Source organism: Perognathus longimembris, chromosome 2 (assembly GCF_023159225.1).
Source record: "Perognathus longimembris pacificus isolate PPM17 chromosome 2, ASM2315922v1, whole genome shotgun sequence".
In the NCBI taxonomy this organism is placed as follows: domain Eukaryota; kingdom Metazoa; phylum Chordata; class Mammalia; order Rodentia; family Heteromyidae; genus Perognathus; species Perognathus longimembris.
The window spans coordinates 46,698,207-46,724,365 of NC_063162.1; the positions used below are offsets into that span (position 1 = coordinate 46,698,207).

Below are 26,159 nucleotides of genomic sequence, written 5' to 3' on the forward strand. Positions count from 1 at the left end.
TTAATTCTTACTAGAAATCCTATAATGGGACCTCGACTTTTGCAAGTCAAGTGTGGAGGCATAGACAAGATAAATAATTTGCAAAAAAGATAGGTGAATGCTGTCATTATCACACTTGGGTCCTGACTGGGGCTCAGATGGTGTAGTCATGGACCATGAATGAAGTCAACTCATTCCTTTTGTTCCTTATGAAGTCTCTAGCCCAGTCTTGCAGGCACTGCGGAAAAGACCTGGTGTCCATGAAGTATGATGTGCACTAAGCATTGGGTATTTCTGTTGGGGGTTAAAGAGCATAGCTTGATGTTCTAGAGACTCAGATTTGAATGCTGACAATCCTGCTCCGATCTGGCAAAGCCACAGAACTGCCTGGGCCTCTGTTTTCTCGCCTGCAAACTGGGATAGTGCAAGGGCAGTGGATGACTCAGTTTGATGGTAGTGTCAAGCATTGGCATAGTGCTAGGATCTGGTTAGCACCCTGAGTGTGGTTGTTTTGGTTTTATTTCACCTGTACCACCTGCCCACTGTGGCAGGACTGAAGGGAAGGACACCCCATAACCCGGGAGGCTCTTAATCCCATTTAGAGTGAGGCTCTTCCAAGACAACCTGAGAGGACTGGGGAGGAAGGGGACAGCTGGCTAAAGTTTCTCCTCCAGGCTAAAGGATTGGGGACAGCCAAAAGAGACAGTCCTCTCTATCAGACCAGTGCCGTCTTGAAGGGGCTTGCTATTCTCCAGGAGCCTGAGTCAGTGTCAGGTGGTAAGACCGTGAACTGAGTCCCATCTCCTCCCTCACCAGAAACCAGCAAAGGAAGCACTGGAAAAGCTAACTTTGAGAGCAGTCACTGGGGGTATAGCTACGTGCCTCTGTGGCCTTTGATTTCCAGAAGCATCTTTGCTCTCCTCTTCACCATGTGTGCATTTTTCTTCATAGTTCTTTGGAGGCTTTGGGGTGCTGCAGACTCTTCCCATGCTTCCTCCCCAGGGGGAGGCAGTGCACGCTGACAGCCCCTCCTCTGTGACCAGCCTTTGGGAGAGCCCTGCCCCCTTAGTTGTCTCCAGGTCCCCCTAGACATCTCACCTTCTGTAGCATCTTGACACAGTAGCATCCTGCCCATCCTGCAGATAGGCAGACTAAGGCCCCAGGAGTTAATGCAACCAGCCCCAAGTCACCCAGTGAGCAGCCACTGGCCAAACACTGCTCCATGAATGTGTGCTTACATCTCTGCCCCCCCAAAATCCATAGAAGGGAACTGACAAATGGAGTGATTTATGTACCTGGTTCAGAGACAGGGCAGCCCTCCTGAAGTGGCAGTGGTGCCCTTTGACCCCAGAGAGTCTGCTCTTAGGATTGCTGCATGCAGATGCTCAAGCCCAACTTGTTCTGCCTTTCCTGGGTCCAGCCACGCCTCCCTTGTGATGTAGGTGGCTGTACCCCCTGCCCTCCTGCCCTTGCACCCTTCCTCTGGCTGCTTGCTCAGAGGTGAGCAGGTCTGCCCTGAGCCAAGGAGGCCCTTTGATTACATCAGCAGGTGCAAATGAGCAGGCGGGAGCAGGGCCTGGCATCCCTTGGGGCTGGCGATGGGAGCGACTGAGTGCCATCAGCCCCGCGCGTGAGTCTGTTTCATTCCCTCCTTCCAGCTTGCATCAGCCTTTTGCAGGTCTGTGTCATCACAGGTTGGGCCTGGCAGTGGCTGGAAAGCTGGGGTGGGGAGTGGGGCCCCTCAAACTCAGAGGACTGCCTTACCTGGGAGCTGTCAGTCAAGAAGTCTGTCAGCCAGCACCCTTGCTCCAAGAGCCAACCACCTCAAGGCAAAGTGTGTGAACAGGAAAATAAATACTTTCTTCCTTTCATACTTTGGGAACCCAGCACCCCTAAGAGGCAAAACAAACAAAAAATGGTCCCATTTTACAAAATTGAGGCCCCAAGATCTCCCTGTAAATCAGTGATGGTAGCTGTTTATTTTGGGCCAAGAAGTATGTGGAAAGTACATAGAAGCCTGGAGAATGAGAAAATCTTGTCAGTAAGACAGGAGTAGTCAGAGTCTGCTGCCAAGGAAGTACTGAGAAGCTCCGGTGGATTTCTGGGTCAGCAGGCAGAAGAACCAGTGTGGATGGTGGGGCCAGACCAGAGGCAGAGTCATCACTGGTCTGAGAGTCAGGATATCTGGATTCTTACCTCTGAACGTGTATTGTGAGCCTCCCATAGGTGGGATAGAAATTTCATTATTGCTCTGGTTCCTACCATAGACATGGTCAAGAGGAGGCACTCAAAGCCAGAAATCCTAGCTACTCAGAGGCAGGAGGGTCAGGAGGATTGAGGGTCAAGGCCAGCCCCAGCAAAAAGCTATCAATACCCCCATCTTAACAAAAAAGCTGGGCAAGTGTGGCTCACACTTGTCATCCTAGCTACAAAGAGGCCTAAGCAGAAAAATCTCTGTCCAAGACCAATACACACACACACGCACATACACACACACACACCCTACCTCAGAAATAATTAAGCAGCTGGGTGCTGGTGGCTCACACCTGTTATCCTAGCTACTCAGGAGACTGAGATCTGAGGATCATGGTTCAAAGCCAGCCCAGGCAGGAAAGTCTGTGAGATTTTTTTTTTTTTCCAATTAACCACCAGAAAACTGGAAGTGGAGCTGTGGCTCAAAGTGGTAGAGCACTAGCCTTGAGCAAATGGACTCAGGTATAGCATAAAGGGCTGAGGTATGGTTCAAGTGATAGAGCACCAGCCTAACAAGCACGAGGTCTAGAGTTCAAATCCCGGCATCACCAAACAAACTAAAAAGAGGCATTGAAGGAATGTCTGGTGAATGAATGAATGAATGAATGAATGAAATGAGATGAGCCCCTGCCTACCACCCCACTTGCTACCACCCAAGCACAGGCCTTCCCCTGAACTGTGCCACCCGTCTCTCCTTCCGTACCTGCTGAGAGCTTATCACCCATCATGTCCTGGGCCAGGATCTTCCACAGGGCAAGCACTTGGGGCTGGGTGCCAAGATACCAACATTCCTGCCCTAGCTTTGCCTCCAACCTTCTGTTTGACATGAAGCAAGTTGTTCCTCCCCTCTGGTCTTAGATGTCCCTGGAAGCATATGTCTGCAGGAAAGACCTGCCCTCCTTGCACCCAGGGGACCTCAGGCCCTGTCTCTGCTTATGGAAGAAGACTGGGATAGCTGCCTTCTCCCTTTGCCCCTGGGGCCTGAGCAGGAATCTATGGAAAACTAGAGCAGCCCTTGCACTGCTCAGAGACCCATCCACTCGCTGTCTGGTCAGTCACCACTCCTGCTTGTCTGCCACTCTGAGTTGGGTACTTTCTTCTCCCTATCATTGCTGTGACTCGTGGCACCCAAGTAGCAGGGGCACTGCAGCCACAGTTTGCCTGCTTGCCCTTAGAGAGGTCATAGCCCCTCTCTGGGCCTTAAGGCCCCATCTGGAACTTAGGACTCCTCAAGGCTGGGGGCCTGCAGCCCTACTGTGCTGACAGCAACTGGCTGTGAGGACAGTGGTCTTTCCACTTGGCAGTGTGTCTGGCTGCTGACTGTTTTTGCAAGGCTAGGCTGTTCAGTTCTAGAGTATGGCTGTCAGGAGAGCACCTTGGGGTGCTTGGGGCAGGCCCGACTGACTTCCCAGGGCATCATGGGTCAGAACCAGTGTCCCATCCATCCCTGCTAAGAAACCTCTGGGTCAGAAGCTACACTTGGGTTTTTTTTTTGTTTTTTTTTTTTTACCTTTCCAGGACAAAGGGGCAGGGCATTGGACCACTTTCTGTCCAGCATTCAAACCTGCATAGCCAATGTGATGTCGTCCCTGAGCACCAACCCCCCATCCCTGCCAGCACTGCACCCTGTGGCTCCTCCAGTGACTACAGTGCCACGAAACAGATGTGGGCCCAGCTGACCCAGGTGTCCCCCTTTTGCTTTCAACTTAAAAGTCTTCAATGATCAGCCTTGAAAGCAAAACCATGTAGAGTATACATTTACATGTCAAAATACGTATGCATCTCAAAACCAGTCAGAGGATGATCATTAAACTATCATGGGAGTGGTGTGATCTTTCATTTTCATTTGCATTTTTTGCTGTATTGCTTACAATGCAGGACCATTACATTTGTGCCTAGGGGAGAAACATGCTTTCATCAGAAGCAAAAGAAGCAGTTTTGTTTTGTTTTTTTGCCGGTTGTGGGGCTCAAACTCAGGGTCTGGGCTCTGTCCCTGAGCCTCTTTGTGCTCAAGGGTAGTGTTCTACCGCTTGAGCCACAGTGCCACTTCTAGTTTTTGAGTAGTTAATTGGAGATAAGAGTTTATGGGGACTTTTTTTTACCTGGGCTGGCTTCAAACCGTGATCCTCAGGTCTCAGCCTTCTGGGTAGCTAGGACTACAGGTGTGAAATACTGGTTCCTACCACTTTGAGCCACAGTGCCACTTCCAGATTTTCTGGTGGTTAATTGGAGATAAGAGTCTCATGGACTTTCCTGCCTGGTGGGCTTTGAACTATGAGCCTCAGATCTCAGCCACCTGAATAACTAGGATTACAGGCATGAGCCACTGGCACCTGGCAAGAAGGACTGTTAAATGAGGACAGAGTTTTCAACAGGATCAGTTTCTATAGCCCATGTCAGATGCCGCTCCCATCTCTGCCTGTTGCACTGTACCTTATGATTCTAAAGAGCCTGGGCAGCCCAGCTGGAGAAAAATCCTGTGGCCCTAGTAGACCCTGAGCACAAGCAAACAGGATTCTAGGCCCTCAGTCAGCTTGCCTTCCTCCGGGCAGGGAGTAGGGTAGGCTGCTATCAGACTGACAGCAAACAATGGAACACAAATGAAAAACAAGGAGTGTAGACTTAGTTCTGGAGGGGGAGAAAGGATGACGTGGGATGGCCAGGGAAAGCCTCCGGACAAGGCATTTATTTGAACTGAGGTGGCAGTGACCAAGTGTCATGAGCATGAGAGGGAAACGGAAGACATCCCAAAGGAAGAGACCAGCAGAAGACCTACAACTGGAATTAGGGAAGTCTAGGAGGTCTGGCTGTCCCACAGCAGGAAGCAGGCGTGGGGACTGCAGCACAGGAATGATGCATGGGTGTCTGAATTTTGAGGATCTGGAGGGGATAGTTGAGACCTTACATGACTACTCAGGCCGCTGAGAGGATGGATTGATTTGGGGGGGCAAAGGAAAAGCAGTACAACGGGGAAGATAATTGCAAGGGGATATGGAGATATAGCTATATCATAAAGCTTCAGGAAGGAGGGTGGCGGTGAGGATGCTGTACATAGGGTCTGACACTCTTGTTTTGTTTTTGTTGATTGTGGGGCTTGAACCCAGGGCCTGGGTGCTGTCCTTGAGCTTTTATGCACCAGGATAGTGCTGTACCACACTGAGCCACAGCTCCACTTTCGGTTATTAGATGGTTAATTGGAGATAAGTGTCTCATGGACCTTCCTGCCTGGGCTGGCTTCGAACTGTGATCCTCATATCTCAGCCTCCTGAGTAGCTAGGAATACAGGTGTGAGCTACCAGCACCTGGCTGTGTCCGGCACTCTTGAAGGTTTATGAGCAGCATGTGGGTCTCTCCAGGATTGTGAGCTGGCTGCAGGGTGAAGGAAGCCTGACACCAGAAGACCCCCATCCCTTCTCTGAATGGAGAAGAGGTGACCAACCAGGTCCCTGAGCCTTAGGTAGGGAAGCTGTCTCTGCACTGACATAGCAGCCTAAGGAAGGCATCTTGGCACCAGATGGCAGGGGCTCCCAGGATGTCTCGAAAAATAACTGGATGTGACTTTGGGTGGTGATGAGGGTCCATGAGGGTGTGGGAAAAGGGCTGAGCCTCTTTGTTAGGAAGAACTCAGCATCCTCCAAGCTCACCAGCCCCCATTTGTCACTGGTAATGACCATTGTGACCGCCACCAAGGGGGGGCCCCAGACTGAACCCCACAGCTGCCAGGAGTCAGGGCCAGATGGAAGAAGGGCTTTGTGTCCAGGGAGGGGTTTGGCCATGTGGAGTTTGTGTTTTTAAAATATAATAATAAATGGACTCCCTTTCCCCAGCTTTCTTCACTCCCTACGGGGCACAGCAGCCATGGTGAATGGGAGAGATTTTCCATGCCTTGGGAGGTCAAGTCTGGCAAGAATTAGCCAGGGTCTAGGGCCTGGGGAACGACTGGAACTGCTGGTGATAAATGTGCCCAGCATGGGGTGTCGCTCCCTGCACCCCCGCCCATCCCCTTCTCTGTTCGTCTAGTGCCAGCCAGACCCTGGAGGCACACAGCCCTGCTCTGCTTCATGCAGGCTGAGCCTTGGTCCCAGGCCTCCGGACCAAAGTCATCGGCAGAGGTGTCAAGGCCTGTACCCACAGTCCTGTGTTGTGCTTCTTTCTGAGCCCCCAGTCTTACTTCCTCAGCTTGGGCTCAGATCTGGCTGTGCTGTTAATTCACTGTGATGTTATGGTAGTCACTCCTCCAGCTGGTAAGAAACAGCCCCAGAGCTCCAGGCCCTGTCAACAGCCATGCTGTGCTTGTGGCCTGCAGGGGCCCAGGTAACAGTAGGCCAAGGAGCCTGCCAGTATGGGGTGTGTGGGCTCCCCACAGAGCTCAGCTGGGAAACAGGTTCTACCTGCTGTCACTCCCTGTTGCATATTTGCTTCTCATTTCATTTTTCTGCTGACCCTCAAAGTTGACAGGACAGCAACTGCTATTCCCTTTTTTTGTAAGTAGGGAAACTGAGGCCCCAAAAAAGCTAATCACCTTTCCAAGATCGGTTTGTGCAAGACTATTTGTAGAACCTGTGGTTCTACAGGTTCATCCAGCCTGGGATCCTGGGGTCAAAGTCGCTGGAAGGAAAGCTAAACTCCTCTGGTCACCCCTAGGAACGGCGAGTCTCCCATTCAGGAATGGGAGCCAGGCATGGGTGTACATCCCTTTAATCCCAGCACCCAGGAGACAGGCAGGAGCACGAGTTCAAGGCTATGATTTAGCAAGCCCCTTGTTTTAGGGGTAGGTAATGCTTGGACTGTTTACTCCTCTCAGGATGAAACACAGTTTCTTCACATTGTGCCACAGCTCACCCACTGCCTCCTGCTTGTTCTATTGGCTTAAATTTCAGCACCTCTTAGGCCTGTATCTATAGCCATCCTGGTCTGGTTCTGGGAAGAAGCCTGCAGCAGCCTGCATACTCCTGCTCTTTATCTCTATCTTTCTGTCATCTCTATCTATTATCTATCTGTCTATCTATGTATCTATCTATATCTGTCACTTAACTGTTCTCTCTTCCTGTCATCTCTATCTACCTGTCATCTGTTTATCGAGTATGTATATTTTGCTTGGAATTGAACCCATGGCCTTGTTCATACCATGCAACTACCACCACTTGGGCTACATCTACACACCTCAACTTACATTGGTTCCCACCAGGCCCATCTGCCCACCACACCTGCCTGTCAAGTGTTTGTGAGAAAAATGGAACGTGTCCCTGTGAAGAAGGATGGGCTGCAACCCCAGAGCCTGTGAGGCCACTGTGGGGGAAGAGGAAGTGCACTGCGTGTTACAGCCTCAGAGCTCAGAACTGTGGCGGTGGCTGGGCCTCAACTGCAAATTGCAACTCAGAGGGAACTGTTGGGTCTGTCTGAAAGGCAGTGGTGAGATCCCTATCTATGGAGGTATGTAGGCTACCGTCAGGAGAGGAATTGATGGGAGGAATGAGAGGAGCTAGCCTTTTAAGTAACCTCCATGGAGACTGTGTACAGGGAACAGTGACAGTTGAGTGACACCCAGTTGAGTGACGCAGGAGCAGACATATTGAATGGAGGCCTCAGGTGGCTAGCAGGGGCGTGGCTGGGAGTGCCCAGCATCAGATGACTTTCTTGGCCCAACCCTGCCTCCTGCACCCTTCCTTGGGACCATGGAATTGGCTTATATAAGGAGTGGCCAGACTTAGCAATGCCAGAAAGATGATTTACATACTTTAGGCATATTTGCTTTCTGAAGGAAAAGTGGCTTAAAAAGTCTGAGGCTAGCCCCAGACAAAACCAGGAAACTCTACCTTAAAATATGGCTCAGGTATCTTATCTGAGTGTATGGGAAACAGTGTGTACTGGTATTAGAATTAGGAAATTCAAAAGGAATACCAAAATTGAGAGAAAAAGGGTAAAATACGAGATACAACAACAAAAGCAATACTTGCAAAACTGTTTGGTGTAAGTGAACTGAACACCTCAGGGGGGGACAGGGGGAGGAGGGAGGGAGGTATGAGGGACAAGGTAACAAACAGTACAAGAAATGTATCCAATGCCTAACGTATGAAACTGTAACCTCTCTGTACATCAGTTTTATAATAAAAACTTAAAAAAAATATGGCTCAGGTGAAGCTCAAGCTAGCAGCAGGCCCTGAGTTCAAACTCCAGTATTTATAAACAAAGTAAGAGGGCTGGGAATGTGGCTTAGTGGTAGAGTGCTTGCCTAGCATGCATGAAGCCCTGGGTTTGATTCCTCAGAACCACTTGAGCTGAAAAAACCAGAAGTGGTGCTGTGACTCAAGTGGTAGAGTACTAGCCTCGAGCAAAAAGCAGCTCAGGGACAGTGCCCAAGCCCTGTCAGAGTTCAAGCCCCAGGACTGGCCAAAAAAAAAAAAAGGACTCATTAGGACGTTTTCATACACAGGATCTGTCAGCCTGTTAGCACCAGAGCAGGCTGAAGAGAATGACCTGACTTATTTTGTGGCTGAGGCCTTCGATGTCAAGGAGAAAGGCCACCCAGCAGTACATTTCCCCAGGAAGCAGGACTCCAGCCTTCTGTGGCTGCCTGTTTGGGGTTCACTGCCCTGTGGCTACATCTTCAGACAAAGGTCCTCTTTCTACCTCATCTGTGGGTGTCTGACCTTCATGTGTGGCTTTAAAGATGACTTGTGTCTCGGAAGCTTGGGCCTAAGTGACTTCTTGGTTGTGGGAGGCTTTTCTGGCAGCAGGAAGCCATGGATGCCAACTTCCAGAAGACAGACGATCTTGCATGAGTTGAACTTATTCCCACCTCTGCTACTCATGGATCTATGGCCCTGGGCCAGTTACTGGAACAGTGTTGGTCTCAGTTTCCCCATTTGTTGCCTAGGGACAAGTCAGGTGTTTGTAACCTTCAAGATACCATGTCAGCTACTAGCCGAGGTAATTCAGTTTCAAACATTTCATCACTCTATTCTCTTTAGTTAGTGCCATAGCTTTGCAAAGCTGGGATCTGGGCCCTTGGGAGAACTGGGTTGCAAATAATGAAATCAGTTGGCTGTGTCCACTGATTACATGATTTGAAGAGTTGTGCAGGATCTAGCCAGAACACTTGTCCCTATTTAGTCAGTTGTCGTGGCTCTCTTTACAAATGGAATTTTAATTTTTTTTCTGTTTCCCTTTATGCTAAGGATTTCTTTCCAAGTGGCTAGTAAGTTCCTAGGATATAAATACTTAACAACGTTCTTTGGCTCTAACTACTTAATGTATTCCTAACTATTGGGAATTCTTTTAGAAGCTTGAGATACTATAAAAATATCACTGAGATATTAAAAGACCAGAAAAATCTGAGCACCTCTGTCTAGGGCTGTTACTGGGTATATTGAGAGAATGAAGGTGTCTTCTGAACAGGACCTGGCAGAAGGATCCCCAGACATTTGGAAGCTGATGCTCCAGGGCCTGTCCCAATCCAGACTACCTGCTGAGCCTCCCTTGGCCCCTAGGGCCAGCTAGGGCTGGCTCTACATTTATGGTGTCCACTATACACCTGCTATGTGCTGGCCAGCACAGTCCCTGCAGTCCACTGCCTCCGCGAAGAAACCTCAGGTGGCTTTTGTTTCTTCTGCCTCTTGGTCTCCTGTAGCATCTGCCTGGGGTATGGAGATGCAGACCATCCAGGGTCACAAAGAGAGGCACTGATGGGACAGTCCGCCTTGTTCCTGCCTGTATGGGCCAGTCACGCAACTGCACAATGGTGTCTGCTGGTTGCTTACTGTGGCTATGGCTTTGCCTGGTTCATAGATGGGTGACATTAGGGTTGCAAAACTAAGTGGTGAATATAGTCCGCAGGGCCTAGAAGATGAGGTGAGCATGTGCTTTGCACCCTAGAGGAAGGCTAGTCCCTCTTGTTTCCCATATGGGCTGCCTGGGGCCCAGAAGGGCTGCTTATATCCCAGGTGTCATAGATGTCCGACCAAATGCGGCCCTTCTGCCTCCTCTGACAGTGGCCACAGGGAGTGCTGGGGCTGAGGTAGACCGCAGCCAGGAGCCTGGCTATCCTGGAGTGGGCAGTGACTACCTCAGGCTCCAGGGTCCCATTCCCGTGGGGACTGTGGGCCTCTCATTATGTTGTCTCTCCCCACCCACTCCCCAGGCAGCCAGACCTTTAGATTGTACCTGTAGATTGTCTCCTGCTACAGAGGGGGATGGAGGTGGGGAACTCTGGCCTGGCCCCGAAGATCCTCAGTGCCAGTTCTGGCTTAACTGCCCCCTGACAAGGAGGCCCCAGGCCAGTCACTGGCACCACTTGGAAGGCCTCAGTTTCCTCAGCTGTGAGATAAAACACTAGCACCAGATTTGCGGGCTCTTTGATGAGAGTCCTAGCCAGTGCTGGGTACTGCTAGGGTTCTGCTGTTGGGAGCAGCTTCTGTGTGCCAGAACTAAGTCAGCTATGGGCATGGAAGGCCCAGAGACATCCCAAGTGTGCAAGGCTGGCTTCTTAGCTTCAGACCTTGCTTCTGTTTTTTCTCGTTAGCTTGGTGACCTTGGGCAGCGTGCTTAAACTAACTCTCGGATCCTCAGTCTCCTCATCGGTAAGGCAGGGATTAACAGAACATAACCTTACAGGGCTGTTGGAAGAATTAGGTAACTTAGCTATCTAAAGTATTAAAGACAAGTCCCCTTCTCCTTGGGGAGCATTTGCTGGTATTTCAGCTCAGCAGTTGGTGCTTACTGTGTACTTCTGGGCCTTCGTGTTCTCCAAGTAGCCCAGAGAAGGGAAGGGGAGAGAAGGGCTCTCCTCCCTGCTGTCCTCCCTGTCCTCCTCACAGTGAGGGGCAAGGCACAGGCTGGGCTCACATACTATCTGCTTTCCTCCGCCCCCCTCCCCCCCTGCAATACACCAGGAAGCCCCCTCAGTCAGCCAGGTGTCCTGGTCCACACAGCACAAACAAGTGCTATTCATTCTGCTCTTGGGAAACTAAGTGTCCCTTTGCTTCCTTGTGGGGCTGGGGCCACACAGTCTCCTGAGAGCACAGTCCTTATTTGGGCCTCTTGGGACCAGGTCCCTGAGATGGCACTGGGCTGGTGGGAAGGGCCCACAGAGATGTGCCCGCCCCCTTTCTGCTTCTTTTAGGGCAGTTAGCAGAGGAGGACAAGCCCCCCTGCTGCTCGTCCCCAGCCACCTGATTGTTCTGCCTCTCGTCATGGAGAGCCAATTTTCCTAAGCGAGCTGTAAGCCAATCGCCTGCCTGGCCTGGTTTCCTCCCTTCCTGTTTGTCTCACCTCCTGAGGTGTCTGTTCTTTCCAGGGACACGGGTGTTCCATTGCCCCTGGGGAGGAGATTACCACAGGGACAGCCTCTCCTGTTCCCTGAAGTTTCCTCACTCCTCCTGCCAAGGGCGTGGACCTGGAATAGGCTGCCAAGAGCATGGGCAGAGCCCCCAGGAGGTGAGGTGCTGTGATGGGGAGCCCAGACCCTACCACCACTGCCTCCCCTCAGTGCACCCCGTGCCCCCGGCTGCCTCCACATTGGCAGGCTGAGCTGACTGGCTGGCTGTGTGTTGAGGGAGATAGGAATGAGGTTGGGCAGGGCCAGATCGATCATGGGACAGTGGGAGGTCCCCACGGGGGTCTTCACTCTTGACAGTTGGATACATCATTCTAGGCCTCTCTGGCTTCTCCCCTTGTGAAGAGCCACATCCCAGGGACAAATGGGTCCTAGAGCTCAGTTTCTTTAAATCAGGGCAAGATGGGGAAAATGAGGCCTCAGTTGTTAGAGACCTCACCCAGGTGTTGGAGTGGGTTGTTGGCTGCTCTCCCCAGTAGGTCTTCAGGACAAACAAGAGGTGTCCTCGGTCCCCAGCCTGTGGCTCACGGATGTCCATCCTCTTCCACAGGCTCTGACTCTGGTGGTGTGGTACTCCCGGACTCCTTCCCCTCCGTGCCAGCGGATCCACTTCCGCACTTCCTGCAGGAGCCACAGGACGCTTACATTGTGAAGAACAAGCCTGTGGAGCTGCGCTGTCATGCCTTCCCTGCCACGCAGATCTACTTCAAGTGCAATGGCGAGTGGGTCAGCCAGAATGACCACATCACGCAGGAAAGCCTGGACGAAGCCACTGGTGAGGCCGCCCTCCACCCAGGCACCCCGGGACACCACAGACCGGAGGCGGGTGTGGAGGGCCAACAGCCCTGCACCTGGCTCAGCTCTGGGCTCTGTGTTGGTGTCACACAGCTGGGATGCACATCGGAGCTCCTTCAGTTTCCCTTTTGGGGATCACTAGAATTTCCCCCAGCACTGGCCTCCAGTCCCAGTCTAGCTTTGGGTGACCAGGGACACCGTGCTCAGTAGCATCAAATCCCTGTGGAGCCCTTGTTCTCATCTCTGGTTTCTCTCTGGAGATGATTGCCCTGCCTCCCCCATAGCAGCCAAATGTCCCCTTTATCAATAGGGAAGCAACCTCTGCCTCCAAACCCGAATTTCACACCATCCTATCTTCACAGATTCTTTTGTGTTTGCGCAGAGCCATACTGTTTCCATTCACAGTGATGATGATGATGCATTTCCTTTACTGAAATAAATTACTTTGGGTACAGGGGAAAAAAGGGCTACTTTTGTTTGGAAACCAGACATGTTTCAGATTTCAGAGTTTTTCAGATTTGGGATTTGTATAAACTTTACTAATTGAGCATCCCTAATCCAAAATATGAAACTCAACTGTTCCAAAACCTGGATTTTTTTGAGCATCCCGGTGGGGTTTGGGACTCAAAATGCCTAGCCCTGTGATACTATATATAATGATTCAAAAGGTGCTGGACTGTGGCTCAAACCATGAGTGACTGAAACCACAGGACCAAAAGAAGGGCTGTCCCACAGATGCCATATCTTCTGGGTTTTCTTGGCCTTCTCTTTCTCCTACAACTAGTCCTTACTTTTCTGTCCTTTGAGCCCACCTAGGGAGGCCAGCCACCATCACCATAGGAACAAGGAGAGGAGAGGAGCAAGGAGGCCTCTAAGCTCCCAGTACACCAGGACTGGGCTTCCCACCCTCGTTCCTTTCCTGCCCATGATCACCCTCTCTGTGCCCCAGGGCCACACCAGGCACCAGGGAAGACCTGGGTGTAGGGCAAGGAGGCTGAGGCACTGCCGAGGAGAGGCCCTTGGGACCTCTGTCACTATGTGCAGCTAATGGAGACAGCAGTGGCCCTGTGTCTAGGGCTGGAGGCTTTGTGTGCCTAGCAGCACGGCTGTCACTGGGACTAGCAGGCCACAGTCACCTGTGAGAGCCCCAGGAGGCATCATGTCCCCTGCTTTGCCCCTCCACTGGGAGGGTGGGGGGGCTCAAAGGATGAATGGAAGAGGCTCTTCTGTGGAAGAGGCAGCCAGGCTCCGAATGGAAGGAGGTGAGCTCTTTCATGTCACCTCCTCTCATCCTGTGCTCCTCCTCCCAGGCCTCCGGGTGCGAGAGGTACAGATTGAGGTGTCAAGGCAGCAGGTGGAGGAGCTCTTCGGACTGGAGGATTACTGGTGCCAGTGTGTCGCCTGGAGCTCCGCAGGCACCACCAAGAGTCGTCGGGCCTACGTCCGCATTGCCTGTATGCCACCCTGATCCCCTCCCCTCCGCCCCCCCCCCCCCGCCTTTTTTCCTCCTCCCATTCCTGCCTTTTCCCATCAGTGCAGAGCAGTGCCCACTACAGGGGATATAGAAGTGTCATTGCCAGCATTTCTAGAGGTCTTCACCTAAACAAGGAAACTAACTTCCATTTGCATGCTGGGCCACTCTGCGGTGGGACCCCAGGGTTAGGGAATCACCTGGTGAGGAAAGAAACCACCCCAGGTAAAGGCAGGTGTGCCTCTGAACCGTTCCCTTGGAGTCACTGCCCCCTAGAGGCCACAGCAAGCACTTCAGGTTCTTATCCTATGCTCTGTGCCTCAAGGAACCTCTCTCTCCCTTCTCCCCAGACCTTCGCAAGAACTTTGACCAGGAGCCTCTGGCCAAGGAAGTACCCCTGGATCACGAGGTCCTCCTGCAGTGCCGCCCACCAGAGGGTGTGCCTGTGGCAGAGGTGAGTAGGACACAGTGGGTGCCATCAGTACCCTGTGTAGCAACTGCCACCTACTGGGATCCCATGCAAGCTAGAAGCTAGGTACACTGATGCCCATGGCAGCCTGATAGGATAGATCACCCTTTATGGATGGGAAACAGCACTGGAATGGGGGACTGGCTACTACAGGGTTGCTGCTTAGTAACAGAGCTGGGATTTGAACCCAGGGAACAACCACTGCTGGAGCTGGTTTGTGGGGTTAATGATGGGTGGAAGGGGAGTGCCTGACCCATGTATGTCACCCTCACCATGGCCCTGGGGTTAAGTGCTATTTAGTTTTTCATCTTAGAGTTGGTAAAATTGAGGGCCTACCTGGTAAATCTCCTCAAACCACCCAGCTGGTGGACACAGGTAGAAGTACTGTTCTATTCATGTTCAGACCCCCTCCCCCATCTGCAAGGGGTCTACTCCCAGTACAAGCAGGCCATCCTGGGTCCTCACTGCCCTTGCTCCTCCTCAGGTGGAATGGCTGAAGAACGAGGATGTCATTGATCCCACCCAGGACACAAACTACCTGCTTACCATCGACCACAACCTCATCATTCGGCAGGCTCGCCTATCCGACACAGCCAACTATACCTGTGTGGCCAAAAACATTGTGGCCAAGCGCCGGAGCACCACAGCCACCGTCATCGTCTATGGTGTGGGCGCTTGCTAGGGCTTGGAGAGGGGAGGGGTCCTGCCTTTCCCTGTCCCACCTACCCTACCCAGGGGACCAGCAGGGCTCCTGAACAATAGGGAAGTGTGGGCTATAGAGAGAAAGTGAGGCAACAACCCAAGTCACATCACAAAATAAGTGGCCAAGTCGGGCACTCCAGGGTCCCCAACCAGGAGACTCCCCACTTCCCAGGGCTCCTTGCTGTCTCATTGTTCTGGGGCCAAGGATGACAGCAGATCCTCAGACTTAGGGGATAGTCCAAGCAGAGTGAAGATTCTCCCCACTCTTCCAGGGAGCACCATGCCCGTGCAGTGCTCTGCTGTTTCTTTGGGCCACAGGTGAGGTGGTTGTGGAATGTTGTCAAAAGAATACTGACCTGGAATCCAGCCCCAGGTCACATGGTGGGTGACCCTGGATAAGCATTGGGATCTCTGCCCCTTCATTTGTCTCTGCATGACCAATCAGGTAGGAGGTAAAGAGCTCAGTTCCTCTTGGGGTACCTGCTGGTGTTGGGGTGCCCAGTTCTGCATATGAGATAGCCTTAGCAGGGTGGCAATGGTCTTTGTGGCCAGAAATTCTCAGAACCAAGCCAACCAGGCGGTGCCTTGTCCTCACAGTGAATGGTGGCTGGTCCAGCTGGGCAGAGTGGTCACCCTGCTCCAACCGCTGTGGCCGTGGCTGGCAGAAGCGCACGCGGACTTGTACCAACCCGGCCCCACTCAATGGGGGTGCCTTTTGCGAGGGACAGGCCTTCCAGAAGACTGCTTGTACCACCGTGTGTCCAGGTAGGTGAGCTGGCCAGGTGCTACTCTGCTCGTGCCCAGCCCTCTCATGTGCTGTGTGCTGAGTCTGGACAGCATTGCTCCAGTACAGGCAGCCCATGCCAGACCCTCGTTCAGCTGCCCAGGCTGGCCTAGGTATATCATCTTCTAACTTGTGCTTCTGCCCCAGGCTGCTGGGAGGTAGAATCTCTGAGCTGCTTCCTAGAGGCAGGCTCTTCTCTAACACCTCCAACCTGGGTTTGAGCTGCCAAGGTCCGGTGTCCCCTGCACATAACTGTCAGGGTGCACTTTGTCCCCAGCTCCTCGTCCTGTTAACAGTCTCCTTTTCTCTGTCGTGCTTTTGTTTGTGTGTCTCCTCTGTCTCTCTGTCCTTACCCATACAGCCATCTTCTCTCCCATTAGTTGTGCCTGTGTGACACTGTGGTATGCTTTACCTTGGGTTTGGTCTGTCTGTAGCTGTGCAGTGGGCTGTGTCTGTGCCAGTGACTTCGTGTTTATCTATGTTCTCTATCTGACTGCTCGTGGGTGTGGAGGTGTCTGGACACAAGTGGATTTTTCTGTAGCGATACTCATGGGGCGCAGGCCCTTTCTCCCTGCCATGTGTGTGCAGCTCTCTACACACTAACTGTGTGCCCCTGCAGTGGATGGTGCGTGGACAGAGTGGAGCAAATGGTCAGCCTGTAGCACCGAGTGCGCCCACTGGCGCAGCCGCGAGTGCATGGCACCTCCGCCCCAGAATGGAGGCCGTGACTGCAGCGGGACACTGCTTGACTCCAAGAACTGCACCGATGGGCTGTGCACGCAGAGTGAGTCCTCGGGCCCGGGCAGCCTTGTGGGAGGGATTCTGGAGCCAGGTGAAGGCCCCACCAAGAACCCCACATCCGCCATCTCATCTCCTTTGTCCTCATCACCTTCTCTGTCATCTGTGTCATTGTCTTCCCTTTATTTCCTCAACAGATAAGAGAACTCTAAGCGATCCTAAAAGCCACCGTAAGTCCCATTTCATAGCTGTCCTTTCCTGGGGGTGGGGCACAGGGCAGAGAGTGATGATGATGATGATGAATCTACTGGTTCCCCATGGACCCCTTCCCCCCATACTCTGTGCCCCACACTGCCATCATGGAAGGCTGACAAGACCCCTTGGCCAGCAGAAAGGTCCTATGTCACCCCCTGATCCATTACAAGGCAGGAAATTGAGTCTCAGGGAGGAGGGACTTGCCCAAGGAGGGAGCCAAGAAGTAGCAAGGCCAAGATGGATTTGAACAACCTCAATAGTTTTGTGGCCAGAGTTGGTGGTTTTAACATTATACTCTCAGCCTTTCTCTCTGGGACAGTCCTGGCTACCCTAGTGTCCCACACTGGACCCCCCCCCCCCCATGCAGACTTGTCTCCCGAGTCTTCTGTAATGCTCACTGCCCAGTGTCAGCTCTCAAGAGGCTTATCCTCTAGCCCCCAGGGGCCAAGTTGCTGCCTCAGTAATATAAAGTAATAAGGCCTCTTCAGCAGATTGGCCTGTGGTAATTAAAGCACAATTTCCAAATAATTCCGGAATCAAAATCAGCAGTGAGGCCCTCTGCCCAGCTCACTAGGGGGGCAGGCTGGTGGTTGATTGGAGCACATTAATCACCAGGCAAGGGGCCCCCAGTGTGACTGGACATTAATATGCAGAGCCAGGCCTAGGTTCTGCAGAGCAGAGCCTCCAGAAGCCCAGCCCTGGGAGATGGGGGAAGGAAGGGGCTTCTCTGTTGGCTCTTGGATTCCAGAGTCCTCTAGAGAGCCCAAGGGACAGATGGAAGGACAGGCAGGCATCAGAACTGAGAAGACACACACCCAGGCCAGGAGGCCATGGCTTTTCATGCTGAGGCTCGGGCTGCCCCCTCCAAGGGTGTGGAAGACCCAAGGCAGAGAGAGCAGGTCCATCTCTCAGAGCTCCTAGGGCAGGAGAGGGTAGACAAATGCTTCCTAGAGCTCTTAAAAGAAGCAAGGGAGAAGAGCAGCCATCTTGGCGGCTGCCATCTTGACTGTTTCTGAGCTAGCCAGTATGGTAGCCACTGTCCATTATGGACAGTGGAGAATTCTGTTGTCTTACCCCCAGACCTTGACCCCTTCCTGCCTGCCCATGGGCAGTCATTTCCAACAGCAGCCTCCCATGAGGTAGTGGGGTGGTAGCCATGGGTGACACCACCCCCATTTCCATCCTCTGCCTACCTGTTCACCATCTCTGCCCACTCATTGCCTTACATGTCATCTCCACCTCCTCCTCCCCCCAGCTCAAAATGTCTGCTTAGCATGATTTCAGGGAGCCCAGGGCCTTTGGTTAGTCCTGTGGAAGTGGCTGCAGGCTTGGAGTGCAGCTCTATAGTCTGGTCTTTGCTTTGAGGCTAGGGGTGTGGCTCAGTGGTAAGGGTGCTTACCTAGCACGTATGCCACCCTGGGGTCCATCCCCAGCACACTTCAAAGATAACCACAGGAAAGAATAGTAAGCGATAACTGACATAGTCCTCCTGTTCCTGCAGTCCTGGAGGCCTCTGGGGATGTGGCGCTGTATGCGGGCATAGTAGTGGCCGTCTTTGTGGTGGTGGCAGTCCTCATGGCTGTGGGGGTGGTAATGTATCGTCGCAACTGCCGTGACTTTGACAACGACATCACTGACTCCTCTGCGGCCCTCACTGGTGGCTTCCACCCTATCAACTTCAAAACTGCCAGGCCTGGTAAGGACATAAGGACACCAGGGGTGGTGGATAGGGACAGAGGGGCACGAGGCTCCTTTGCCCCCTCAAGGGAGGCTCTCCCAATTCTCCCAAAGCCTCTTGCAGCTGTGGCAGTTGAGCCTTTTACAGCTGGACATGAGTGGGCCAGAGAGTGCTAGGCCAGTGTAGCAAGGGGGTCTGACGGTCCCCCTTCACCTCTGCAGGTAACCCACAGCTCTTGCACCCATCTGTGCCTCCCGACCTGACAGCCAGTGCTGGTATCTACCGGGGGCCTGTGTACGCCCTGCAGGACTCAGCTGACAAGATCCCCATGACCACCTCACCCTTGCTGGACCCCCTGCCCAGCCTCAAGATCAAAGTCTACAACTCGAACACCACCAGCTCAGCACCTGGCCTACCAGATGGGGCTGACCTGCTGGGCGTCCTGCCGCCAGGCACATACCCAGGCGATTTCCCCCGAGACACCCATTTCCTACACCTGCGCAGTGCCAGCCTCGGCTCCCAGCAGCATCTGGGTCTGCCCAGAGACCCAGGAAGCAGCGTCAGTGGCACCTTTGGCTGCCTGGGAGGAAGGCTGAGCATCCCTGGCACAGGTAGGCCCCTGCTCTGTGTGTCTGTCAGCCTGGCCTCAGCATGCCCGCTCTGGACAGTCAGTAAAGACAGGCCTTCCTAATCCCATCACTGAGAGACAGGAAGAGGCTGGAGACCTTGAGGACTACAAGATAAAAGAACACAGTCTCAGCAGTGCTTCCTTAAGACAACCCTGGACCAGCCAGCCAGTCTGGAGGCCCCAGGTTCTCTGTTAAGTGGTGAAGAATCGCCTTTCAACAGCCAACAGTCATAGAGAGTGGTCCTACTTCTAGTATCAGGAAAGGCAAGGATGCCCATGCCATCTTATAAAACTAGCCATTGGCACCTCCCCAGCACCTTGTCTTAAAACCAGGAATGGAGCCAGCACCAGGACCTTCCAACCCTTGTGTTTCTGGATAGGCCAGCTGTGGTCAAAGGCGAACCCCCTACCCCAAAGAAAGTCTTTCTTTCTGGGTGCTGGTGGCTCACATGTGTAATCTAGCTACTCAGGAGGCTGAGATCTGAGGATTGGGGTTCAAAGCCAGGCCAGGCAGAAATTTCCATGAGACTCTTATCTCCATTAAACCACTCAGAGAACCGTAAGTGGTGCTGTGGCGCAAGTGGTAGCCTTGAGCCGAAGTGATCAGGGACGGTGCCCAGACCCAGAGTTCAAGCCCCACCACCAATCCAAAAAACAAAAAAAGTATTTCTCTTTCTGCCTCAAGCTGAGGCCAGTCAGTCCCTATCCCCTGTTCTTCCCAGCTCCCCAACTTCCTCCAGCCCTGCCCTGCTGACCTCCCTCTCTCCACTAGGGGTCAGCCTGCTGGTGCCCAATGGAGCCATTCCCCAGGGCAAATTCTACGAGATGTACCTCCTTATCAACAAGGCAGAAAATACCCTGTGAGTAGAAACTCCAGCCCTGGTCTAACTTTCCCTCTTGTCTCCCTGCTGCTGCCCCATATGGGGTTCAAATGTCACCTTACCTCACCCCACCTCCCACACCAAGCCTGGTCCTGAGGCTAGAGATCATATTCTAAGGACAACATTGATCCTACTGTGGCTCTACTTAAAACATGCTAAGGCAACAGCCTAAGCTGTAAAGCAACTGTAGTTCACCAGCTGTCTGCATGCGGGCCGGTATCCTCACGATATGAAAAGGTTTCATAACTAAGGAAACACTAAACATCTTGGTACAAAAAGTTACACACACATGTCCATGCAGCGGCCAGCAGGTCAATGAGAATGTGTTCTATCTTATTTGTAGTCAGTGAAAACAATTGAGATAGTGGAGAGGTTTTGTTTTTTGTTTTTTCCCTTAAAGTTTTTTCAAGATTTTTTTCCCCCCAAATGTTAACAGCTTCATACCTCAGCGTGGGCACATGGCCCAGTTCTCACAAGTACACTAGCAGGAGTGTTGATTGGTGCCAGCTTTCTGGAGGGAACGTTAGCAACATTCATCAAAAGCAATTTGGCTGTGAGAATGTCACAGTGGAAAAGCAATAGCCCAGCCAGGCGCTGGTGGCTCACATCTGTAATCCTAACTACTCAGGAGGCTGAGATCTGAGGATCAGAGTTCAAAGCCAGCCTGGCAGGAAAGTCTGTGAGACTCTTATCTCTAATTAACCCCTAGAAAACCAGAAGTGGTATTGTGGCTCAAAGTGGTAGAGCACTAGCCTTAAGCAAAAGTGCTCAGGGACAGCACCCAGGCCCTGTGTTCAGACCCCATGACCCACAAAAAACGAAAAAAGAAAGGCAATAGTCCAAATCTCAAAACAACTTCAAGATTTATGTCATTTTCCCAGCCCTACTCCCCCACCCCCATGAGGCCTCGGGTCTGGGGCCCTGAGCCAGAGAGACCAGGCTTGGTGTGGAATTGGAGACCGGGGTCCTTTTTGCAGCCTCCCCTCACTGCCTCCCGGTACCCTCTGCCCCCAGCCCAATTTCGGAAGGAACCCAGACAGTATTGAGCCCCTCGGTGACCTGCGGGCCCACAGGCCTCCTTCTGTGCCGCCCAGTCATCCTCACCATGCCCCACTGTGCCGAAGTCCGTGCCGGCGACTGGATCTTCCAGCTGAAGACCCAGGCCCACCAGGGTCACTGGGAGGTAAGGAGCCCAGGCTGGAGGCCAGCCAGACCTTTTGACCTGCTCCTCTCCTCCTGGCCCAGCCCAGGGAAGCATGGCCTGCTCATCCCAACCAATCTCTTTCACAGGAGGTCGTGACCCTGGATGAGGAGACCCTGAATACCCCATGCTACTGCCAGCTGGAAGCCAGGTCCTGCCACATCCTGCTGGACCAGCTGGGTACCTATGTGTTCACAGGGGAGTCGTACTCCCGTTCAGCAGTCAAGCGGCTCCAGCTGGCCATCTTCGCCCCAGCCCTTTGCACCTCCCTGGAGTACAGCCTCAGGGTCTACTGCCTGGAGGACACACCAGTAGCGCTGAAGGTAGAGCCGGCCACAGGGCCACACAGCTCTGGCATCCTACATTTGTAGGGTTCCTTCTGGCACCCCTCTCCCCAGGGCCTGTCACCCACCGCTAGCCAGCAACACAGTCCCCCTCCACCATCCTCCTTGAGTCACCCCAGCATTCCTGAAACATTCACACGGCACTGGACCCTCAGGACAGGGGTGAAGGCCATGACTCCCGTCTTACCAGACTCTGGGCTGAAGGTGGGGATTAGACGGAAAGCTCTCCAAGGCACGGAGCAGGTTTGAGAAGGTGAACCTTCAGCTGAGCCCCACAGGACAAAGCTGGTGCTCTGGGTAGCAGGAGAAGGGTATCCCAGATGGGCAGAGCAGTTTCTGCCCTGCCAAGGTGAGGGACCTGTATAGAGGACTGTATGTGAGGTGAGAGAGGAGGGGCTGGACAGATGGGGGCCCTAGCTTCCCGGGTAAGAAGGTGGCTAGAGGGGCTAGGAATGTGGCCTAGTGGTAAAGTGTTAGCCTTGCACACATGAAGCTCTGGGTTCGACTTCTCAGCACCACATACATACAAAAGGGCCAGAAGTGGTACTGTGGCTCAAGTGGTAGAGTGCTAGCCTTGAGCAAAAAGAATCCAGGGACAGTGCTCGGGCCTTGAATTCAAGCCCCAGGACTGGCAAAAATTAAAAAAAAAAAAAGGTGGCCAGACCTAGAAAGTGGTGTGTGTGTGTGTGTGTGTGTGTGTGTGTGTGTGTGTGTGTGTGTGTGTGTGTGTCTTGGGGCTTGAGTACTGTCTCTGAGCTTTTTTGGTTAAGGCTAGCACTCTACCACTTGAGCCACAACCTCACTTCTGTATTTTGGTGGCTAAGTGGAACCAAGAGTCTCATGGACTTTCTTGCCTGGGTTGGCCTTGAACCACAGATCTTAGCCTCCTGAGTAGTTAGGATTACAGGTGTGAGCCACAGATGCCCAGCTTGTTTTTGTTGTTTGTTTTTTGAGACAAGGTCTTTCTTTATAAACCAGGGTAGTCTTGAACTTTCAGTTCTCCTGCCTCAGCCTCCCAAGTTCTAGGATTGCAGGTGTGTACTGCCATGCCCAACATAGAAAGAGATCTTTCAAAAGCCCTCTGGCTGCACCGCAGGAGTGGACAGATGAGAGTCAGAGAGGCCAGTTAGAAAGCTGGGACAAGTAGAGGGGTTTAGCTGTTCAGTCAGTAGAATGGCAGGATGGATGAGGGGAGGAAAATCAGGCCCCTAGTAAATGCGGAAGAACAGGCAATGGCGCCCTCTTGAGGGAGAGGTGTGGCCAGTGAGAAGCCATTGAGACAGAGGGAGAGAGAGAGAGGAAAGAGACCTGGATCTGTGGCACCCCAAGCCTGGTGATGGTAGATGTGGAGCCCTGTATAGGTATCACCTCAACAGCCTCAAAGGCCCTGTTTCTTCCTTCCTCCAGCCCCTACCCTGTTCCCAGGACCTGTCTCATCCTAACATCCCTTCATCCTTCCATCTACCCCTCCTCTCCAGGCCTCCTCCCTGCCCTGGGCAGTGTCCTTCCCTACTCTTCTATCTCCCAGTCTCTTGTGACTTGTCCCAGACTTCATGCTGTGGACTGATGCAATCTGGCTGAAAGGGGCCCCATGGGAGAGCGAGCATATCTCTCTCAGGGATGGGATGGCTTAGACTCTAGAAGGCCCTGAAGGGTGGGAGGCCATAGGTACCCAGAAGCCTTGGCTTTTCTGTCGGGGGGGTTTTAGCCTCCTGGGCTCTCCTGTCCTGCAAGAGAGACGGGAAAACACGCCCCACCCGGTGGGCCAGGAAGAGGAAAGGGCGGATGAACTGCCACCCCAGCCCCCCTTTTGTCCGAGGACACACAGACAGTTCGGGAGCCAGTCAGCGCTAAGACTCTAATGGCGGCAATGAGCTGTACTTTTACATGGGTCGGAGGGCGGGGGAAGGGGAGGGGTACTTGCACCTACGTAGGGGCTGGGGTTTGATGCCTGAGCTGTCCATCAGGGTGGAGCTCCAAGGGACCTCCCTAAAGGGCGGCCTACATCTATGTCACGGCCCCCAGGACTGCCTCTGGGTTCATCACCCGCAGACATCTTGCCGCACAGGCAGTCTGAAGCGGGAGGCGGGGCTGGTTAGAGCCACCTTTCCTGTTCCGGACTGGAGAAGGCAGGCGGGGCTAGCAGCCATGTGGCCCCAGGGCTGGAAAAGAGGCCGGCCTGCTAGGACCGCCTCTTAATGATGCAAGGCATCCAGGTGGGTGTGCCCCACACTTTTCAATCCAAACCTTGATGCCGGGCCATTGATGCTGAGCTTTCAAGAGTTGATCACCTTGGGCTGGAAATAATGGCCTAGTGGTGGAGTGCTTGCCTCATATACATGAAGCCCTGGGTTCAATTCCTCAGCACCACATATATAGAAAAGGCCAGAAGTGGTGCTATGGCTCAAGTGGTAGAGTGCTAGCCTTGAGCAAAAAGAAGCCAGGGACAGTGCTCAGGCCCTGAGTTCAAGCCCCAGGATAGGCAAAAAGCAAAATGAAACAAAAGAGTTGATCAGCTTGATCATCAAGTTGATAGTATCCTTGAGTTTTTCAGCCCCCCACCCCACATCTGTCCATCTATCTGTGCATCTTTCTGTTAATCTGCCCATTTACTCCTCAACAGCCCATGTGACCATCCAGATACTACACATCCATTCATCCAGTTATCTTTCAAACATCCTTCAGTGTCAACACATGCCCATCAGTACATCCTTCTATATAACATTCTTTCCAACCATCCATCTGTGTGTCTAATCCATTCATCCATCTGTAAATCCACTCATCTGTCCTGTTTGTTGTCTATTTGTCCACCTATTTTCTTTCTATTCACCCATTCATTTACCTAACTAAAGCACCTTCTCAATGGGTCAAATGAGTCCTGTGCTCTGTGTTCAGATGGGCTAACCTTCTCCTCCCAACTTGTGCCAGAAAGGGCTCACAGGGCCAGGTGTGATGTATTTCCCCCTTTCCACTGCTCTGCCTATAGGAGGTGCTAGAACTGGAGCGGACTCTGGGTGGCTACTTGGTGGAGGAGCCCAAGCCCCTGCTATTCAAGGACAGTTACCACAACCTGCGCCTCTCCCTTCATGACCTCCCTCACGCCCACTGGAAGAGCAAGCTGCTGGCCAAGTACCAGGTAGGGTCATCCTGGAGAGAAGTAACTCCTGGGGGTGACCCAGGGAAGTCCAGCCCCCACCGGGCCCTGCCTCTGCACACAGCCTCCCCACTGCCATCATTCCTTCTCACTAAAGCTCCATGCGCCCAGCCATCTCACCCCCCCCGCCCCCCGCACACACGTACACACATGCCTGCACTCTTCTGCACTGTTTTTTGTCTTCCATGTGTGTCTTTATCAGCTTCCTCCTAAAACCATGGATCTAACATGATCCAGCCCTCTGAAAGGCCCTTGATCAGCTCTTCTTCCTCTGCCCTGAAGTCCCCAGTCCTCCATGAGGATGTGTCACCCTAGCAGGGAGACAGGCAGCTATCCTTGCCTGAAGTGCTGACACCCCCACCCCCCCACCCCCTGCAGGAGATCCCCTTCTACCACATCTGGAGTGGCAGCCAGAAGGCCCTGCACTGCACTTTCACCCTAGAGAGGCACAGCCTTGCCTCCACCGAGTTTACCTGCAAGATCTGCGTGCGGCAGGTGGAAGGGGAAGGCCAGATATTCCAGCTGCACACCACACTGGCCGAGGTGAGGGCCGGGACTCCCCTGTGGGGCCACCACAGCAGGCACACCCCACGTTCCACACATCTTCAGCTCCCAAGTCACAGCAGGACTTGCTCACTTCGGGCTAACCAGGTGACACACAGGCCACTGTTGTGCTGGTCTCTACCAGGAAGATAAGAAGATTTTAGGGAGGGCAAATAAGTGCACACAGGCAAAACTGGATTTGAACCCAGGTCAGTGCCAGGACCAAGTTGTAGGTCTTAGCTACCATAAATCTAGACCGGACTCTAAAACCCCAGGCCACCCAAGGTGCCAATGCTAGGTATTGCTTCTCCTTCGAGCTACAGAACACTGGTGCCAGCTATGCCGCTCACTAGCAATTAACCCTGGGCAAGTCACTTCCGGTCAATAGACTTTGTTTTCCATGGGTATAAAAATGGATCTCTCTGATGGAACTATGGCTGGCGCTCCTCAGCTTCCTAATTGGGAGTCTGCATCAGCATTGCAGGGTCTCTGCCTGAGCAGAACACTGAGATGGCCCTGAAGCCCTAGGCCTTGGTCAGAGAGCTGTAGACACAAGGGACCCAAGGGAGAGAGGAACTTGAGCCTCCACCATCTTGGAGACACAAGGTAGCAAAGCTGCAGGGCCATGTGGCTGATGATGACACGGCTCACTGTTGCCCCTGCCCTTCTAGACACCCGCCGGCTCCCTGGATGTCCTCTGCTCTGCCCCTGGCAATGCTGTCACCACCCAGCTGGGACCCTATGCCTTCAAGATCCCTCTGTCCATCCGCCAGAAGATCTGCAACAGCCTTGATGCCCCCAGCTCGCGGGGCAATGACTGGAGGCTTTTGGCGCAGAAGCTGTCCGTGGACCGGTGAGTGTCCCACACCACACCCCAGCCTCCTCCATCCTCGAGGTCTGGCAGGACAGATGGGCAGGCAGGGATCCTAGCAATCCAGGACCAGCTCCCA

The 26,159-nt window shown here is 53.0% G+C and overlaps 1 protein-coding gene across 2 annotated transcripts in view; it reads left to right on the top strand.

Moving 5' to 3' along the window:
* Unc5b (unc-5 netrin receptor B) overlaps positions 1–26,159 on the top strand; it is a 73,284-nt gene that overhangs the window by 45,295 nt on the left and 1,830 nt on the right. The window contains exons 2-16 of one of the 2 annotated variants that reach the window (XM_048338960.1): positions 12,117–12,341; positions 13,672–13,815; positions 14,183–14,286; positions 14,786–14,966; positions 15,601–15,768; positions 16,407–16,571; positions 16,723–16,755; positions 18,282–18,476; positions 18,680–19,069; positions 19,859–19,946; positions 20,982–21,150; positions 21,258–21,491; positions 24,499–24,648; positions 25,045–25,209; positions 25,881–26,062. In XM_048338960.1, coding sequence (XP_048194917.1) covers positions 12,117–12,341; positions 13,672–13,815; positions 14,183–14,286; positions 14,786–14,966; positions 15,601–15,768; positions 16,407–16,571; positions 16,723–16,755; positions 18,282–18,476; positions 18,680–19,069; positions 19,859–19,946; positions 20,982–21,150; positions 21,258–21,491; positions 24,499–24,648; positions 25,045–25,209; positions 25,881–26,062 — 2,593 coding nt within the window. The remainder of the gene's footprint in view (positions 1–12,116; positions 12,342–13,671; positions 13,816–14,182; positions 14,287–14,785; positions 14,967–15,600; positions 15,769–16,406; positions 16,572–16,722; positions 16,756–18,281; positions 18,477–18,679; positions 19,070–19,858; positions 19,947–20,981; positions 21,151–21,257; positions 21,492–24,498; positions 24,649–25,044; positions 25,210–25,880; positions 26,063–26,159) is intronic. The other variant, XM_048338961.1, reaches the window with a different exon arrangement.